Source organism: Mastigoproctus giganteus, chromosome 5 (genome assembly GCF_048544385.1).
Source record: "Mastigoproctus giganteus isolate SK-2022 chromosome 5, ASM4854438v1, whole genome shotgun sequence".
Taxonomy (NCBI): Eukaryota; Metazoa; Arthropoda; class Arachnida; order Uropygi; family Thelyphonidae; genus Mastigoproctus; species Mastigoproctus giganteus.
Window position 1 is genome coordinate 200964560 of NC_143579.1, and position 20740 is coordinate 200985299.

Consider the following 20740-nt stretch of genomic DNA (forward strand, 5'->3'; position numbering starts at 1 on the left):
AATTGTGGTAATACATAATTGCTTATAAATATTTTGTTGTCTTTTTCCATTAAAACTTTCTGTTTGGCTTCTTTTATTTTTTCTTCCATTTAAACCACACTTGTTTCAAAATTATATGTACAGCTGTTTTCCTGAATGGAAAATCAAATTTGTCTTGTAACAATTTATTTAAAGTGGCACCTTTCTATCAACACTAAAATTCTTAAATAGTGCAATGAATAATGCATCTGTGAAAATCATCTACCTGATAAACTGTTTTCCTACTCACCAATTTTTTTCTTATGTGGAGATTTTAATTTATCTTCTGGATGCAACAGCAATGAATTTTTTTTCTAATCTCATTTAATTGTTATTTCTGGTAAAACTAGCTACAGCAGCTCTTCTTTTAGGTTGACTTTTAGGTATGATTAAACTTTATATTTATATATTTTAATTGAAAGAAATGTGAAAATTCTGTAGAGTATATACAGCAAACCCCCGCTATTCGTGGGGGTTACATTCCTGAGAAATGCTGCGAATACCGAAAACGCGAATACTGAGTTATGGCTCCCATAGTAATAAAGGGGTTCCCTTCCAAAGTATGAAATATATAAGAAAAACTAGTCTAAAATTTTGTCTATGTATGTATTATATGTACCTTCATAATATGACTATGTACATAGACAGTACATAGTGAAATGCAAGCATATGGCATCGAAATGAAAATAAGAGACAATTTAAAATTAAATGTAATATTTATTAGAAATTTCGAACAAATCTTTCAAACCAGTGCCTTTGCTAGGAAAAAAAAAAACTTATCCCACCAGTGCTATCACCAGTTTCGCTAAAGTGGATAAAGGAGTTTTGCCTTTTCACGAATGATGAGTGAACTTAACGGAATTTTATTTTGAGTTCGGTCTTCTATCCACAGATTTAAAGCTGTTTCCATTTTTTCTAATTTAACTTCACGAGTTACAGAGCAAATTTTTGAAGCAATTAGCGTGTTTTCACGGACACTACAGCGGATTTTTCTTCCGATTTCTTGATTGATCGTACCGTTGAATCGATTTTATAATGTTTTGCCACTGAGGAGACACTTTCACAATTAGAAATTTTGTCTAATAACTCAATTTTATTTGCTAATGTCATCACCTTCTTTGATCTTTTCACATTTCCCTTGTTATTCGTAGCCATATTTTTGTGCGGGTTAGAAAGAACTTGTCCACAATAAAGTCACTTTCTTCCGTTAACACACTCGAAAAAAGTCTGTTTTACACTGTAAAACAGTAGATTTATCACTTTTGTAAGCATATCAATTTATAAATTGATAAATTCATTCAATTTATAAGCATATAAATTAAAAGCAAACGACGAAACCTTTCATTACAAGCGCGCATAACACATACTGAACAAGGATTAGCGAGAAACATCCACGCTCGCGATTTTGTCACCCCCCCACCCCCCACCCACTGAGCACTGTTTTGACCGGGAAAGATAATTTTAGCCACGCCCATGTTTTTTTATGGCTGAAAATGTTCACGGCGCTTTAAAATTCACATTTTTTTTAGGTTTCATTTATATTAAATCAGCGACCGCGAATACAGATACCGCAAATAGTGGGGGTTTACTGTATAATAAGGGTATCTCACTAAAAATTTATTAATACAGATATGGACTTATCTTTTTCAAAGTATTTGAACAAGGTAAGAACTTCAGGGTGACTTCAAGGCCCAGTATCCTTACATAATGATATTGAAATATAACAAACACTGTTAAGAATATGATGTGGTTTTGCACTCACTTTCATAATTGGATCATTTTTTGAAAAAATAGTTAAGGATACTTCATTATTATATTTGCAAATGGGCAGAGATTGATAGATATGTTGGAAAATTATGTTCTGGGGGGGGGGGTTGGATCCATGGATTAGGTGATCTTTTCAGTAGGATGGGGCATCCCCCCATAGATTTACTGGAGAGTTAGTGCATTATTAAGGGAATGTTTTATGAAAGAAAGGTTATTAAAGCTTTTGTACCAGAGTGGCCACCTTGCTGTTTAGATTTGAACCCTACTGATTACTAGTTGTGGGTGGTGTCTAAAATACTGCTTCTACAGAAATGACCCAGAAGATGTTGCACAACTAAAAGAGGGCGATTAGAAAAATGTGAAGACCAGCTTTTCTGTGCTGTTTGTAATTTTATTACTTGAATTGGGATTGTTGATTCAATTGAATGACATTGTGACTAGATACCAATAGTTATTTATAATGCCACAAGTTTGCCTATTCAAAGCTTGAAGTTGTGAAATCCATGTTTAGTCTACAGAGCAATGATCTAGCATCCTCCCATCTTCTCTGTCATGCAGTATGAATAATGCCTTTTGTGTTTATAATAGGTGTCATGGCAAGATCCATAATTCCTTGTTTCAAGGGCACAACTTTAAAATGTTTTCTGCAAGCTGGCCACTAGATATAGTCCATGAAACTGAGTGCTACAATCTCACTGCCTCTATTCTGCCAACTAGTGACTGGAGGGAGCCCGAGTATTGTGCATGTGGGATGCATTGTGGAGACCATGTTATGACAGGGGTTGGGTATATTCTTGTGTATGCCATATCCAAAAATTTCATTAATTTGTACAGCCCCCCCCCCACTTTTACCTTGTTTTCTTAGTGTGTCATGAATGGGCAGTCTAACAGAACAAATTTACATTTCCTCATTCATTTCACAAATAATGTAGTCTCAATTTCAGTCTTATGAAATCCATTTCCATATAATCAATCTGCCAAGCCAACTTACTTTTTCTGATAGAATCTTAAATATTCATTTCCTCAACCATCACTCATCACAATTACCCTAATTATTCACTCCATAATTTCTTCTGCTTAAGGGTGGTATGTACTTACGTCAGTTCTTATATTCCATGTCAGACTCATAATACTGAATCTCCTCTATTTGTTATTCTCTGCCTGAAAATCTCATTCCCTGTTATGAAACTCTACTTTCTCCACTCTGACTTTCTTAACAGTGAAGTAATTTTTCTTGGTGATTTTAATGTTCGTGACTCCAGCTGGCTGAGATGTCAATATTTTTGTCATTACTAATTACCTTACAACTTGATTGTTTACCTACGAGAATACCAGATAATCCTAACCACACACCTATTACTCTTGAATTTTTTCTCACCAATAACCCTTTAGAATACATAATCAATTTTACTGATCCTCTAGGTCAGCATTTCCCAAACGTTTTTAGTCATGGAACCCTTTTCATCTCACAGTATATTCAATATATTTACGGAACACTTACGAAACCAAGTTTAGTGGGAGCCAAAGAACTGTTTGCTAATATTTTATTACATACAACACACTGTGCATCAGGAGCATCTTTATTTCCAACACATGTAAAGCCTAAATTCAAATAACTGTCATCATACTTTTGTTTTGGTCTTTTATTATTTGGTTCCTGTTTTTTCACTTCGGATTTTTGGGGAACAAAAGGCTGCAATTGTTCATCCTCACTTTGAAGTGTGACAATATTGTGTTAGTTTTCATCGACCACATTTGCAATACTAGAAATACTTGCTTCTCATTTTAAAGTTCCTTTTTTCAACCACAGATCCATGGTAATTTATTTTAATAATAATATTTCAAAATACTGAAATTTATCAAAAAAAATTTATACAAGGAAGTGTTAGTTATGATATTGGTTCGCTACCCCCTCTCCTTCAACCCGTGTACTCCAAGTTAAATCACACGACTGGCATATTAGATCACTACGTTGCTACTTTTTCATAGATGTCATTACCTCTACCATACTTCTCTATGCAAAAGCCCGCCAAAATAAAGTGTTCCACAGCCTATTTGATTATTAGTCTATGCCAGTATATTAATAACCAAAAAAAAAAAAAAAAAAAAAAGTTAAAAATTATAATGACACAAAAGTGGTGTACGCTACAAATATGCAAAATTGATTTATTTTTTAAATTATTAATTATGATTTTTCACGGTACACCTGTTCACATCTCATGGAACACAGTTTGGGAAACACTGATCTAGGTATTTCAGATTACAACTTGATGTCATTTTCTTTTGCAGTGAGGCTTTCCCTCACACAACAGTTCTCAGTCTCATGTTTGGCATTAAATAATGTGAAATGGCATGGTCTGCATGATTACTATTGCTCTTTTCCCTTGGTTTGGTTACTGTTTTAAATCTTCTGATCTTAATTTTTTTCTTAGATGTTGTAACTGAAATTTTCTTATAGGGATAAATTCTTTTATTCTGCCTTCCACCTAAAATCTTTCCCTTTATTTCAACTTTGGTTTTCAATAAATGCACTAAGGCTGTTCAAGAAAGAATCTATTATCATAATTGTCTTATATCCAAATATCCAGCTTCCTTTTCTGCCTACACTAAAGCTCCAACAATTGTAAAACAATTATTAATGAATACAAACTTTATTTTGAAATGCTGAGAGTGGAAAACTTGCTTCTTGTCTAAGTATAGTCAAGCCTTCCCTTTTCTAGCCATAGTATTGGCTGCAACTTCTATCCATCTATACTCTCACCACTTTTACAACCTGATGGTTCTGTTGTATCAGCAACTGAAGATAAAGCTGACTTATTAGCTTTATCTTCAGTTCTCTAACTTATTAGCTGACTTATTGGAAATTTGCCCATATCCAGCCAGTTCCTGAAAAAAAGCCTGTGTGTACCCTGTACACATGAAAATGTGAAAACATCTGAAACTGTTGCTGTTTGAAAACGTTGGAATGGAATCATTTTTGAGAGATTCTTGACAAGTATTACAAGCCTAAATAGTCATTACATCTGCAATTGGAAATTCTATGGGGCAAAGAAAAGTTAACTTTAATCCTTCTGAAACACTGTGCTGCCTTATTTTCTGCAGAACAGTCTATTGTTCCTATATTCATTTTCAGTAAAAATCAGGTTTCTAGACAGTACCACACATCTCCATTGGGGATTACCCTGACTTTTAGTCTCTCTCTCTCTTGGCATAAATACATCACAAATATTGCTTCCTCTGCACTAGAAAAACTGGTTTTTCTTTTTTGCCCTCTGCGCTACTTTTATTCTGAACAGCCATTGACCGTATAAATCTGAGATCTGTTTTACTATGGAATGTTGTTCTCTCATCTGGGGTAGTGCCCTCAAACTCCTGGACTCAGTTCAAAAGAGAGCAGTCAGTTTAGTCAATGATCTATCTCTTATGAGGTCTCTCCACAAATCTGCCTCAGGTGTTCAGTATCTGCTTTTTCTGTAGTTCCATGGGCACTGTTCTTTTGAATTGGCATCTGTGATTCCATCACATTCTTCCAAGCCACTCTGAACATGTGCATCAACCAAGCCAACATCTATTCACTGTCAAACTCCAAACTCACAGGATAAACTTTCTCTTCCTCATTTATCCCTTCTACTTCTGTTCTCCAACTTTCATTTATGTGTATTTCCAGAAAATTAGAATATACAAAAATTGTCAGTATTACTTTTCAACAAATATCTTCCATCTTTTCACCTTTCAATGCATGCACAGTACAAAATACTATAATGTTCTGATACCTGTCATGTTTGGAGCATTTGTGTTGGAGGGGAATTAAGTTGAGGCCATGCAATTAAACTCAACTCAGTTATTATGTTTTATTGCACAGAGACTGATAAATATGTTTATATAAAACATACATATTTTTATATTAAGTTACTTTGATTATTCTGCATGCACATGCGTGCGCATACACACTTTTTGTTAAAATTTAAAATAACCAGACAATCATGTTTCAAGGAGCCCTTTATTCATGCAGTATATACATGTTGATCCACCTTTAGCCTTAATTACCTACTGTTATTGCCAATAGACCGAACCAGTTTTTGTTCAGAACTGCATATTAGAATGCTATTAAGCACATAACTTATTGAGCTTTTGACTAATTGAGTACTGAAGATACAGATCTTGAAACATGGTGGCTTTTCTGTGTTTGGATGAATATGAAAAATGGAGGTAAAATGGCCTTTGCAGTGCTCTTCCTGTTCATATAAGCCTGTTTATGTGAGGCAAGTTTTTTTTTTTTATGATGTAATTAAAAGCCATATTAAAAATTTGTACATCTGCAGAAAATGATTTAATTGTGGCCCTGAGCAGTTTAAAACCTAGGTCTAAAAGTTTCATTTCATACAAGTAAGTTCAAATTTTGCATTTAATTATAATTTTATTTGAAACTTTGCTGGTTACTGATCATTGATGTTTGTATAAAAATGTACACTTCTGTATGTATATACACTGTCTAGTCAAAACATTATGACCCTAATGTGAGTATGCCCTCCTCTTGCCATCAGTACTGCTGCCATATGGTGAGGCATGGACTCTATAAGGCCTGTGAACATTGTAGGAGATATGTTGTTGTACTATGTTGCCAGGATTGCATCAAATGCATAAGTGATTTCCAGTCACTTATGTGTTTGATGAACCATTCTCAAACAGTACTGATAGGATGGGTGCATTATTTTGCTGGAACTCCTTCTGGGAGTTCCAGCTACTCCTTCTGGGAAGCCCCATGAAGGGGTGCACCTGATGGATAGGTAGTTTTTAGCATTCAGTGTGGTCTAAGTATACAAGGGCTCCAAGAGATTCCTAGGAACATTTCCATACCAAAACACTGTTACCACCTACCCTGTTTCTGTTGAACCAGGACATTGGAGTGATGCCTCTCTGCTGTTTGTCACCATACCCTCCATCTACCATTCACACGAGGCATGGCAAAAGACGTGATTCATCGAAAAGTGAACTTTTTTTCCAGTACAGGCAGTTCCAAACTTTGAGTTAATTCGTTCCTAGTACATGCTTGTAAAGCGGGAATTTATTTCCGATAGATATAATGTTAAAAACAGGTTACGTTCTCAACAATAAAATTTGACCATAGTAATGTTAAATAAAGGTCAACAAAATAATAGTTTATGCTTAAACAATGATTTGTTTACCCACAGAAATGAAAACATAGCCTTTAAAATAAAGCAAATTATAATAATAAAGAAATTATTTATGTCATAGAAATGTTAAAGAATGTTTATTCTTCATCATCGTTGACTAAGTGCACACTCATTGATGGTTCATCACTCATTGTTGGCTCAGCACTCGTTTCTTGGAAACACAAGGAGTTGTCTTCTTCTTCAGTAATTTCAAGATAGTTTGTTTCCACTTCTGTTTTCTTTATAAATTTCATGATAGCATGCATAAGCATTTTTTATATCTGTAGCAACTTTTCTAGTGCTACAAGACAGCAAAAATGAAGAGCAACACAACCACTGTTTTTAATGTCAGCGTGGTAACTACCTTATGTTATGTAAGTTAGTGAGATGCTCTCTTCTGCCTAAACAAATGCACACACAGTAGTACTGTATTTACAGCTACACTTGGTTTGAAATGCCGTATTTATGAATTTTTAGCATTTATTTATTGCAATTAATGTTCATACTTTGGATTTTTTTGATACTTGAAAAACAGAACTCTTAAACCCGGGAACTCAAAGCAGGAATTGCCTGTAGTCAATCATCTAATGATGCCATTCAGATGCAAATTTTATGCACGAGTACCTTGACCAGGTGCCTACACTGTTGGCCCATATGGAGGAGGGGTCATAGGATTGTGGTCTTGGAAACACCACTGGTTGTCCCCTAGTTAAAGTCCATGGTCAGCCATTCTGCTGACTATCGGCTTGCACAAGGCAGGACAGCCTATCTTACCATGACAGTTGATGAGGCATGGACATCTGCCATTGGCTTGACAACTGCTGCTTTGTCCATTATCCATCCACTCTTGCAACACCTTAACTGCAACACTCTGTGAATAGCCCACAAGATTTGCAGCTTCCATAATACTGCTACCCTTCAACCAGTACCCAAAAAATCATCCCTTTTTTTGAAGTCCATCAGATCATGTCCCTTGTCCGTGTTGATCAAGTACTTTGTATGGATTGCATGCCACAAACCTACATCTACTTGTTCTCACTGCAACACATATGCACCCAGGCAAGGAATAACTGATTTTTAAAACATGAGGGAGCCATGTTTTAATTGGACAGTGTACAGATTTAAAAAATGGACTTATTTTATGTTCATGTAACTTTTTGTTTATCCTATTTGCACAATCATAAGTACAACAAAAACACAAGTTAATTGCCTATAGACATTTTTTTTCTACTAGCTAGTTACAATTCAGGTGTTTGAAGTTTAAACATACTTGGCACAATGGTACAAGAACAACAACAACAAAAAAAAGGTGTTTCAAAATTGTGGGTACTGGGAGGATGCAGTATTTACACAAATTATTTAATTTTCAGAATGGACCTACTTTAATTTTAATCTTCATTGTTGAGGTCTGCTGTTGCTCTCTCTTTTCGAAATAGCCTCCTTTGACGTGTATACACTTGCACTATCAATGAATCCACTCCCAGAAACCAATTTTTTATGTCTTTGAGATTGGATGGTGGAAATGTTGATTCTCAACTAATGTACCTATGTCACTTGAAAATTGCATTTTTTTTTTCACATGCTTGTTGCTGTAAACCTCTGACATTTCTCTTAGTCTGTAATACTCATACCACATTGAATAAAATAGTGAATAACAAAATTTTGTTCAATCTTCAGATGTTCCATTATGCAGAATGGTTCACACTAACAGCACATAACTTAAGGTCACTTTTCAGCGACTAGACAAAATGTCAGAAATTGCAATTGGATCAGTATATTCTTGGTGTACTCTATCAGTTTGCTGAAACTTGATTGGCTGCATTGTGGCACTGCTGCTTTGTGAATTGAATGATCGGCCTGTATATAATACTTTTTTTAAAAAGTAGTGATACTTTGCAAAATAGATAAAGAAACATGATTGAAACTAGAAGTGCCTGGCAACTTGTAGTATGATTGCTGTTATACAGGTAGTATGTAATTTTTATAAATTGCATATATGTGTGATTTATTTTGAATATGTGTGATTTTAATTTGTATATATGTGGCTTGTAAACATATATATATATATATATACACACATACATACATGTATATCTTATTTTTTTAAAGAATATTCTTGGTACTGTTTACTTCTGGACCACAGAATTTACCAAAGGCCTTAGGTACAGAAGAGGAAGATGTTGCCCAGGCAGATTATACTGCAGCAAGGTAGTCCTGTTTTCTTTCCTTTTTTAAATTAAATTAGACATTTATTCATTGTGTACTGGAATTTTAATTATGCAAAAGACTGAAAAGAAGGTAACCCTGCACTCAGCTGACAAGCAACTATCTTTTTTTTGTTGACATGTTTTGCACCCAGTCTTTGGGGGTTTTTCATGACCAAGAAAGTGAAAGAAAAGATAAAACAATTATTTAACTTTCAAATTTTGATAAACTAGTGTCTTTTGGTGTAATTTTTTAATTTAGTATCTAGAATTTTATTACATTTTAGATTTCGAATAACCAAAAGATTATTACTTAATACTAAGTGATGGAAATGAAGAAATATTTTTTTGCTGTACAGAAAAAGAATAAAAAATCTTAGAGGAAAACCTGTCAAAAAATCTAGAGATTGGATATTAGAAAAGAAGGAACGAAGGCGAAGGCAAGGAAGGTAAATATTTTAAACAATAAGAAAATTTAGGAAAAGTTTATATTTGTAGAGAATTAAATAATACTTCTGGATATGCTATAATTATATAGTTTACTGACACAATTGATGAAAAACTTCTCAAGTGTGACTGCGAATTATGGCTACGCATGAACTCTTCTCCACAATATTTGTAATTTCAAATATCTGGTAGAATTTTTAATTTTTTTAATAAATATGTATATAATTACCATTGGTAATAAACTTTTATGAACTGGACTTTGGAATTCAAAGAAGGAAATGATGTCATTATATCTGAATTTCAAAACTTAACTTTTATGTTATTATCCTAATTACATATTATTAGTTTTTTTTGCCATAATTAAGTTTAGTTATATTATTTGTGCTTATAAGCCTATACTATGTGTATCCATCATTGCAGTTTAGTTTAAAAACTAACAATAATGTACTATATGTGTATGCCTGGAAGGGCTTATGTTGCTCAATATGTTTTATCAGATTTAGATTGATATCATAAAATGTAAACAGAAAGCTGAAAAAAAAAAATAATGGATCTGGTAGTGATGATGTTAAAATTAGCTATGGTAATTGATATATCTGTGCTGGAGGATATAATAGGTGGTATGAGGATTTTGTGTAATGGATGTTTTGCAGATCATTTGCCAATTCTTTTTGTGTCACGAAGTGAAAACCCATAGAATTCATTCTTTTAACGATAATATATACATCATCATCATCAGCCATTTTCAATCCACTGCAGGATGAAGGCCTCTCCAGCAACTTTGAGCACTGGCCATCCATTTACTACCCAAAAACTCATGAATTTCATCTATCCATCTCCGCCTTTGTCTTCTAGGTTTTTTTCTAGCTCCTCTTGGGTACCATTCTGTTATTTTCTTAGTCCATCTGTCATCATGTCTTCGAGCTATGTGTCCTGCCCAAGACCATTTTAGTTCTTTAGTTTTGATAAGAATAATATATACATATTTGCAACAGAATGTTACATTCAATAAATACCATAAGAATTGCAGAGTAGATAATTTGTGTCAAATTTTCATCATTTGCTCTGCTTAAAAAAAATTAGATTCATTGGATTCAGCTTTTTTAGTCACGGAACACTTTTCATCTCGTAATATATTTACACAACATTTTTCATCTCACAGTATATTTACGGAACACTTACGAAACACAAGTTTAGTTGTGGAAGCCAAAGAACTATTTGCTAATATTTTATTACATACGATGCAGTATGCATCAGGAGCATCTTTATTTCCAACATATGTAAAGCCGAAATTCAAATAACTGTCATCATACTTTCGTTTTCGTCTTTTATTAGTTGGTTTCTGTTTTTTCACTTCAGATTTTTGGGGAACAAAAGGCTGCGATTGTTCATCCTCACTTTGAAGTGTGACAATATTGTGTTCGTTTTCATCGACCAGAGTTGCAATACTAGAAATACTTGCCTCTTGTTTTAAAGTCCCTTTTTTCAACCACAAATCCATGGCCATTTATTTTAATAATATTTTGAAATACTGGTATTTATAAAAAAAGATTTATATAAGGAAGTGAGTTTAGTTATGATATCGGTTTGCTTCCCCTCTTCTTCAACCTGTGTATTCCAGGCTAAATTGCATACAAATGGCATATTAGATCACTACATTGCTACTTTTTTGTAGATGGCATTACCTCTCCGTGTACTTCTCTATGCAAAGCCCGCCAAAATAAAGTATTCCGCGGTCTATTTGATTATTAGTCTATGCCAGTATATTAATAACCGAAAAAAAAAAAAAAAAAAAAAAATTAAAATTATAATGATACAAAACTGGTGTTATGCTACATATATGCAAAATTTATTATTTTTGTTTTTTTAATTATTAATTACGAGTTTTCACCGAACACTTCTTCGCATCTCATGTTCCGTGGAACACAGTTCAGGAAATGCTGCTTATTGCATGATATGATCTCTCTCCTTTAGGGTATACTACACTGTGGCAAGAACCCAGAAACTAAAATTAAAAAAATAATAATAATAAATAAATAAAAATATATATAAAAATTTAATGAAATAAAATGCGAATTTATAATTATAATAACTTGGGGGCTTTGTCCCCTGCTTACTGTGCTTCTTTTGATAAAAATAAATAAAATACAGAAGCTTTCGGGTGTGTGTGTGTGTTTTCCTCAGCTGTGAATACATAAATACGTTACTATATCTATGTAACTTTGATGTTGATACACCATAGACAACTCTTAAAGAAAAAACTACTATCGTAGTGTGAAAGGCATCATTTCCTCTGTATATCATATTGTGCTTATTCTTCACGAGTTACCATGTATTGCACTACCTTGAATAAGTAATGCTTCACTAATAGAGAAGACTATTGTCACTTATTCTCGGTGGGCACCACCCAGATGGCATCTTTTCAAAGCTAGTTGGCGCCTTCGTAGCCAGGTGGGCAGGAGCAGCAGTGCGTAGCACACGCTTCTTGATTAGACCAGGGTTCGAGCCCATGACCACCAAATACGGAGGATGTGGAAAGGTCAGGGAATGACCACTTCATATCCCCAGAGCAATATGGCCTTAGTTGCTAATGCTCATAAAAAAAAAAAAAAAAAAATTAACAATATCAAAGCTAGTTGGCTTTTCATCAGTGGGTGCCTTTCACACTACAATCATAGTTTTTCTTTTAAGAGTTGTCTATAGTGTATCTACATCGATATCATACAGATATAGAATCTTAAGCTCTTAAAATATTACTCCTTGTTGCATTTAGTTAATTTACATAAATAAGTTACATATGGAAATCAAGAATGGTATTGCATGGTCATGTTAAATAAACATAGCGTGTGACCACACGTAAACAGAAGTTTATTTTACCACAGTAAAACAAGCTTTTGTTACGTATTACCACGTAACCCGCACCTCTCTTCTCCCATTGGCTGAATAAATATCATTAGGAGGAAAATTATTTTATTGTATAGAAAATAGTTTATAATAATAATAAATTGTATATTTATGTTCAAGAATGGGCCACAATATGCAGTAACCTTTGTTATTTAATATTCTGGCCCACCTAGGTATGAATATACAAACAGAATGTACACAAAAGTTAAATCTAATATAAGAAAATAACTGAAAATATGTATAAAATAGGATAGGAAAATTTATTGTGATAGTGGAATTTATAACTATATAAAGTTTAACTATATTGGTATATGGCAGGATGATTATTTAACAACAGCTCCTTAAAATAAACCTAGACTCCTAAAACAGAAAAAGTGTATGGCAGAAGGAAAGGGGGGGGGAAACACCTTAAAGTGGCTAAGCTAAATAATATACATTCTTATAACAAGAAGAGAGGGGAATAAGGAATTAAATGAAATATCTTACAATGAAAAAGAATTGAAAATAGAAATAATAAACAAAAGAAAAGACTAACAGCCAATGTCAGTCTCTTTTTTTAAGTATTATTAATTTTTGTTAAACATCAGTCTGTCTCATCTCTATTCTGATACCTAAGTTGTTTAAAAGAGAAATCTGTCAAAAAAAAAAAAATAGTTTTTCAATGTGCAGAAAGGCAAGAAACATTTTGTGCTGAGATGCTAGTATTGGCAGTATGGTGCAAGGAATCAAAGCCACCAAAAAACCTTTAATTTGTCCTTTCCTCCCAATTTCTTCAAACTATCTACCTCCACAACACTAGTTGGAAATTTGTTCCAACAGAGAAGCAAATTAAAATAAATGAGGATGAAATTTTCATGGTTATAAATGATTCTAGAATTAGGCACCATAAATTTAAGTTACAGGGTTGAGATGTTTAGACTTGATTGCAAGAAGTTTTATTTTAGCCAGTGAGTTATAAATTACTGGAATAAGCTACCTACATCGGTTGTTGAATCTGATAGTTTGGGGAAATTCAAAGGTCTTTTCCAGTTTAAATTTTTCCCATTATGTGTCTCATCTCCGAAAGAGTCAAGATTCTATCAGCATTTAGTTTACTTACCTCTTTTAAAGCCATATACACTTCAATTGGGTCATGCCGCAGATGCCTAGTTTCGAGAGACTGCAATTTAACAGAAAGTCCTGGTAAGAATATCCTGTTGTGTCCTAAGCTTGTTGCTCCTTTCTGCACCCTTTCCAACAGAGTTATGTCCTTCCTAAAACGAGGTTTCCAAACTTGTATGCAGTATTTAAGATGTGGTCTAACCTTTGTCTTATACAATGGGATAATCGCCTTTGTCCAGCTAGCAAAATTACTACATTTCATTGACAGAACCCCCATGTTGGGTTGTTTTAGCACTATTCTGGAATTTCATGTCAGTCTGTAGTTACCCCTAGATCTTTTTCATACTTCTCTACCTTCAGTTTGGTACCACCCAGATGGTACAAAAAAAAAAAAACAAAAAAAAACCAGCTATTCTGTTTACTGCTGTCCAAATGCAGTGCATTTCATTTATCACTGTTAAACCTCAGCTGCCACTTTCCAGCCCATTTGCATGAATATATCTAGATCCTCTTGAAGTATCATATCCTCATCTTTGTATCATCAGCAACCTTAAAATACCTACTTTAGTATCATTAATAAATATTAAAAACAGTAAAGGACCCAAAATAGCACCTGTGGAATCCCACTTATCACATTATTCCATGAGTAGTGACCACTTAGCTATCCATAGTAGTAACTTTTCCATAATGCCATAGCACCAATTTATATAACAATCGCATATGTATTACAGTATCAAAGGCCATACTGAAATCTAACTAGATGATGTCAAAAATTCTTTGCATCCAGTTCCTTTGCGAAGACCTCATAGTAGTAAATCAGATTTGTGAGGCAAGATCTCCCTTTAGCAAACCCATGCTTGTGATTGCTTTATGACTCCACTTCTATTATGATGATCTTGCATTCTTTAACTGATGATTCAGTTATTTTCCCTGACACAGAGGTTAAACTGACAGGTCTGTAGTTATTCACTCTACCCTTTGAACCACCCTTGTGAATAGAGGATATGTTTGTACATCTCCAGTTTACAGGTACTCTCATGAACATAAGGATGCTCTCATTATTATGGCTAAAGGTTTAGCTACCTCATTTTATAACTTCTCTGAATATAAATGGATAAATTTCCATCAGCCCCGGGTGCTTTGTTCACTTCTAGCTGCAGCAATTTCTCTACAACTTTACTTTCTGTTATTATGAAATTATTTAATGGTTTCATAAGAACAGAAAAATCCAAGTCAATATTTGTTAGACTGCTGCTAAATAATCTCTAAAAACTTCATATGCAAATGTAAAATATTTATTCAGTTTATTATAGGCCTCTGTATCCCTTGACAATTAATAATATCACGTGAATTTTTTTCTCCTCTGCTACAAAACTCATTGGTTCATCTGACATCCATTTTGGTCTAAGTCATAAACAGCATCTTTTAATCAGTATAAAACATTGTGACCTCTACTATTTACCTCTGCAAGCAATTCCTGTTTGGAATTTACATTTTCTGAAGACACCAGTTGGATGCACGGATAAGTATTTAAAAATTGTCTGAGTATTATAATCACTTTTGCAAAAACAAAATCCCTTCCTTTTACCCTTGACTGTAGTTATTTCTCTGAATAAATCCCATATCTCTGTGTGGTCACCTGAAGATTCTTTATACATTATGAATCACTGCTGACTACCAGATCAAGAACATTGTTTTTCCATGTTGGTGTAAAAAAGCAGTCATCGAACAAATTGAGAAATGCTTTGCTTCTGTGTGAGCTGCCAACCCATGATAAGACATTTTGATTTCTTCATGAAATCCAGTCTTCTGTTTACACCTTAAGATATTTTTATTTGTTTCCCCTTGTTCTTATCCTTCTACCAGTGAGAATGTAGTTCTCTCATTCATTTTACTTAGCCCCTTCAGGGCTTTAAACACCTCAATCAGCTTCTCTCTAACGTGCTATTTGCTAACTTCTCAGTCTGCACCTTCTACGCTGTTCCTTATAAAAACAGTGATTAGTGTCCTCTTGCAAATTTTGTCGCCCTCCTTTAAATCGGCAGTGGAGAAACAATTATCAGTTTGTATTTTTTGTAATGGTTAATTCTTTTGTCAGATTGTGCGTTGTAATATTAAATAAACTATCAGTAGCATTTCAGAACAGCCTAGCAATGCGTTGTAATATTAAATAAACTATCAGTAGCATTTCAGAACAGCCTAGCAAAACAGTTCATATTTATAAACCCTGAAAACTTTTTTCTTTTAGAAAATGAGATAACATTATATATATATTTTGGATTTTGAATAGTAATTAAAAACAAAACAATTCATCTGTTTTTGCAGTTTCCTTACAAAATACAGTAATGCTTTATCATATTACAAAGTACAGTAATGCTTTATCACATTAATGCTCTGCATATGAAAGTTTTACATATGCAGCAGAGAATATATTGTGGTATTTTCCTGTGATATTAATATAAAATTTTATGCATAACTCCCAGAGTTTATTTATATGAGACTTTTAGTTATCATACAAAACACTTATTTTTTTATGCATTCTTCTAGGACATTACATTTCTAGCATTTTGATTGTTACCCTGCAAAATAGAACATACTTAAAATAAATTAAATTAAGGCTATAATTTACAGTTCTCCATAATCACTATAGCGTGGATCACAGTTTTGTTTGCTGTAGCACTCTGCATCTATTTTGATACCCAAGAGTTGCACTCTATCCCCCCCCCGCGGAAAGCACTGTTCATTCCAGATAACTTGGGAGTTGTCACCCACTAGCAGGGCCTTTTGAAACTTCTTAATGCTCCTCAATGTGATTTTAAAAAATTGAAAATACAGTAAACCCCTGCTATTTGCGGGGGTTACGTTCCTGAGAAATGCCGCGAATACTGAGTTATGGCTCCCATGGTAATAAAGGGGTTCCGTTCCAAAGTATGAAATATATAAGAAAAACTAGTCTTAAAATTTTGTCTACGTATGTATTATATGTACCTTCATAATATGACTGTACATAGTGAAATGCAAGCATATGGCATCGAAATGAAAATAAGAAACAATTTAATATTAAATGTAATATTTATTAGAAATTTCAAACCAGCGCTTTTACTAAACTAAATAAAAAACTTTTCCCGTCAGTGCTTGATAAAGGTGTTTTGCCTTTTCACGAATAATGAGTGAACTTAACAGAATTTTATTTTGAGTTTGGTCTTCTATCCACAGATTTAAAGCGTTTTCCATTTTTTTCTAATTTAACATCACGAGTTACAGAGCAAAGTTTTGAACCAATTAGTGCGTTTTCACGGACACTACGGCGATTTTTTTTTCTTCGATTTCTTGATTGATCGTACCGTTGACTCATTGATTTTATAATGTTTTGCCACTGAGGAGACACTTTGACGATTAGAAATTTTATCTAATAACTCAATTTTATTCGCTAATGTCATCACCTTTGATCTTTTCAAATTTCCCTTGGAAATTTGTAAAGACCAAAGGTGATGACACCATTTATTCGTAACCATATTTTTGTACGGGTTAGAAAGAACTTGTCCAAATAAAGTCACTTTCTTCCATTAACACACTCGAAAAAGTCTGTTTTACACTGCAAAACGGTAGATTTATCACTTTTGTAAGCATATCAATTTATAAGCATATAAATTAAAAGCAAATGACGAAACCTTCCATGACAAGCGCATAAGACATAACTGAACAAGGATTAGCGAGAAACATCCACGCTCGCGATTTTGTCACCCCCCACTACTCACTGAGCGCTGTTTTGACCGGGAAAGATAATTTTAGCGACGCCCATGTTTTTTTATGGCAGAAAATGTTCACGGCACTTTCAGCGACCACGAATAGCGGGGGTTTACCGTATTGTAATTTAACACGACTGTTGTGCCAAGGCTTATTTGGGTAAACTGGTTTCTGATGCTAATTTGAGTTAGGCATGTTAAATTATTCAAACCCCAAATTCTAATATATATTCATTACCAAAACTCATAAAAAAAAGCCTTGCAAATTATCTCTTATTTGGCATGTGTAATAGAAAATTCTTTGCAGCAGCCAGTTACAAGCTACAAGTTAACTCGATTGAATCAGTGTTGTAACTTGCAGAGAATTTGCTGTACATGAGTCAGTGCTGTGCGTAAATCTGCTGCAGTGACAGTCTTTGTTGTGTATGTTGTATTGCTTTTTTTCTTTTTTTTTTAATTACAAAAAAACCCCCCTAAAATATGAGTGACTCGGAATTTGAAGAGCCGCACAGTTCTGGCTCATAGATCGATCGGATCAAATGCTCTAGTATTATTCAGCACTAAGAACCACCAGATGGCTGAAAAATATTTGCATATTATAGAAATATAAATGCAGAATGCATACATCCTTTTCTGTTATGGGTTTCTCTGAATTTCAGACATTTTATGGTGGAACCCATAACTTGACAGAATTTACATTGAATCTTTGATTGGATAAAAAAATTCTAAATGTTCCAAAGATTAGGTCTGAGCGTAAAATTCATTATTTAGAATTTCAGTTGGCTATACGGCCAACTGAAAAAAAAAAAAAAAAACCACACCCGACTAAGCCGTATCCAGTATGTACAAGAAATAACAAAAGACTGGATTCGGGAGAATCCAGTCTTTTTACAATATCAAATTCAATTTCTAACGTACAAAACATTTGATTTAGTGGAGGTTCACTATCAGAACCATAATAAAGGATAAGGAAAAAAAATTGGGAGTTGCGGCAAAGGTAGCAACTCCTTTAAGTGCAATGAAATTAAATCAGTATAGACCTTCAATCAGCTCACCAGTCTTACGTGTGAGAAATTGATAAAAGCAAATTCATCATTGTACGTACATTATTAATAAATGTTATAAATTATTATTTTTTTTTAACCCTCCAGTGTAAGAGTATTTTTTTACTGGAGGATAAAAATTCTCTGATATTGGATGAATACATGTGATGACAAAGATTAGTGGTTGTGTTTAGAAATTTTGAATTTTTATCACTGGCTGATCAAAGTATTGTTTGGTTTCAGTGATAGGGCATTTTTAAAAATTGGTTGCTTTCCTTTTCTTAATAGAATGCAGTTTAAGAGAGCAACTCACTGTGTAATGCAAACTGGCGTGAACTTAGTTTGGCAATAGTCAACCACCTTTAGTTGGCACCATGATAGAAACCAGCCACTTGCTGTCAAGCGTGGGTTAGCTACTGCTTGCAGCATTTTTAAATGTATTATTTTTGTGCTCATAGTGCAAAGAGGTATGTGAATTCCCTCTCTGCACACCACACAATTATTGGGGGGAGGGTGTATAATTATTATGCTGAGCAATAGCAAATTTTTGTTATAGCCCTTTCAATTTCATTGTAATGATGTTTGACTGTAGTTGATTTTGGCAGTTTTTTTTTTTTTAAATAGACAAACTATTCACAGGTCACAATTCAGATTTCAATTTCAGTGTACACACTTTGAATTACTGTATTAAAAGACTTATAATTTGAATAACCTGAATGATGATTACCACCTGCATTACTTAATGAAAACTTCTCAGCTAATTTAGTTATTTTTAACAAAGTTAAATTCTTTGTTAAAAATAGGGTGGGGAACATTTTTTCCCTCCTGTGGCATTTCTAACTTCTGATAAGAAGCAATTTAACTTTGTTTCTGGAACCAATGGCTTTTGTGGTAAGTCTTTCCTGATTATGCTTGCATTGTTCCAGTGCTTATGCAGAAAAGTATATTTCTCCTTCGCAAATCTCTGTGACAGCTTTGGCACTGATTGTGATTTGTCACATTATTCCTGCTAGAAGTCTGATCTGAACCACGTACCACCACTGTGTAGTGGAAAAATTATTCCATCGAAACATAAATCAGAAAGTGCTCCATGAAGACTTGTAATTTAGGCCAGAGGGTATCCTACATTATATTAAAATCTTATTTGTGAACTGTCATATTTTCTTCTAATATCCCAGTAATTTGCATTTCATAATGTATTTCTTTTGTACTGACTGTTTTATTATAGTGTAATCAATTGTTTTGTTTCAGAGAGGTTCTACATTATATTAAAATCGTATTTGTGAACTGTCATATTTTCTTCTAATATCCCAGTAATTTGCATTTCATAATGTATTTCTTTTGTACTGATTGTTTTGTTTCAGAGAGGTGAGAGCAGACAGCAAATATACAGGCCGGAGGCGAAGTGGCAAATTTTAGAAAAGGTGTTTATAAATAAAAAAATAAAAAATGACTTGTGAATTGTTCTTTTATAAAAGAAAAACAAGAAACTAAATATTACTGAAAGTATCTAGTGAGGCTTCCTATATTTTTTGTCTGCTACAGTGTAGTAGCACATCAAGAACTCAGAAGAGTTAAGTGGTATTTAATATGCAAGTGAAGGGACACAACAAATTGAAAGCAAATGCACTTTGCAACCATTTTGTTTCTCTCATACTTTTCCTTTTTTTTCTGTGATTATTGCAATAGGACTGCTGATTTAGAAATCCAGTCATTTGCTTTTCTGTTTAGTGAATGTAAACTTGAATAATTTAGAATATGTTGCTTTATACCTCTGTTTGCAAACCACAAAATACTCCAACTTATTTTGCAATTTGTATGTAATGTTCCTGTCCACAACAGATGCATGGAAATTTCAGGCACATTTGTTTTTAGCTTAGATAACAAATAAACAGGAACATACTTTTCATTTGAGAAATATAGTTTGTTTCAAGTAAGGTGGTGTAATTTTTAGCAAGAGCCAAAAGATAAGATGAACACCATATAGGAAAAGACCTTCATTTAACTTATCATCTTAAAAAAAAAAATGTTACTAAAACTTTTCCATTTTTGGAGGGTGAAGGAGTTATGAGGGAGTGATCATTTATCTTAATTGACAATTAAGAACTGTTATCTTAATTGTCATCATCTGAATCTTCTGTGGATTTCTTCTTTTCGTAGTACTATCTCTCGAATTTTACATACTTTTGGCATCATCATAATACCCATGCATTTAAATGTTTCTTGCAAACCATTTTCGAAAGACAAGTGCTTCTGTTGTGACTCTGCGAGCATCATGCGTCAGATGTCTCTTGCCTTTCAGAGCTTTTTTCACACCTGAAAACAAGAAGAAATCA

General features: G+C 33.7%; 1 protein-coding gene across 1 annotated transcript in view; it reads left to right on the top strand.

Moving 5' to 3' along the window:
- Positions 1-20002, top strand: part of LOC150086005 (18S rRNA (guanine-N(7))-methyltransferase) — a 106500-nt gene extending 86498 nt beyond the window's left edge. Inside the window, exons 10-12 of the mRNA XM_090373649.1 lie at positions 9069-9167; positions 9523-9612; positions 19769-20002. Coding sequence (XP_090229775.1) covers positions 9069-9167; positions 9523-9612; positions 19769-19823 — 244 coding nt within the window. The 3' untranslated portion in view covers positions 19824-20002. The remainder of the gene's footprint in view (positions 1-9068; positions 9168-9522; positions 9613-19768) is intronic.
- The last annotated feature ends 738 nt before the right edge of the window (positions 20003-20740 follow it).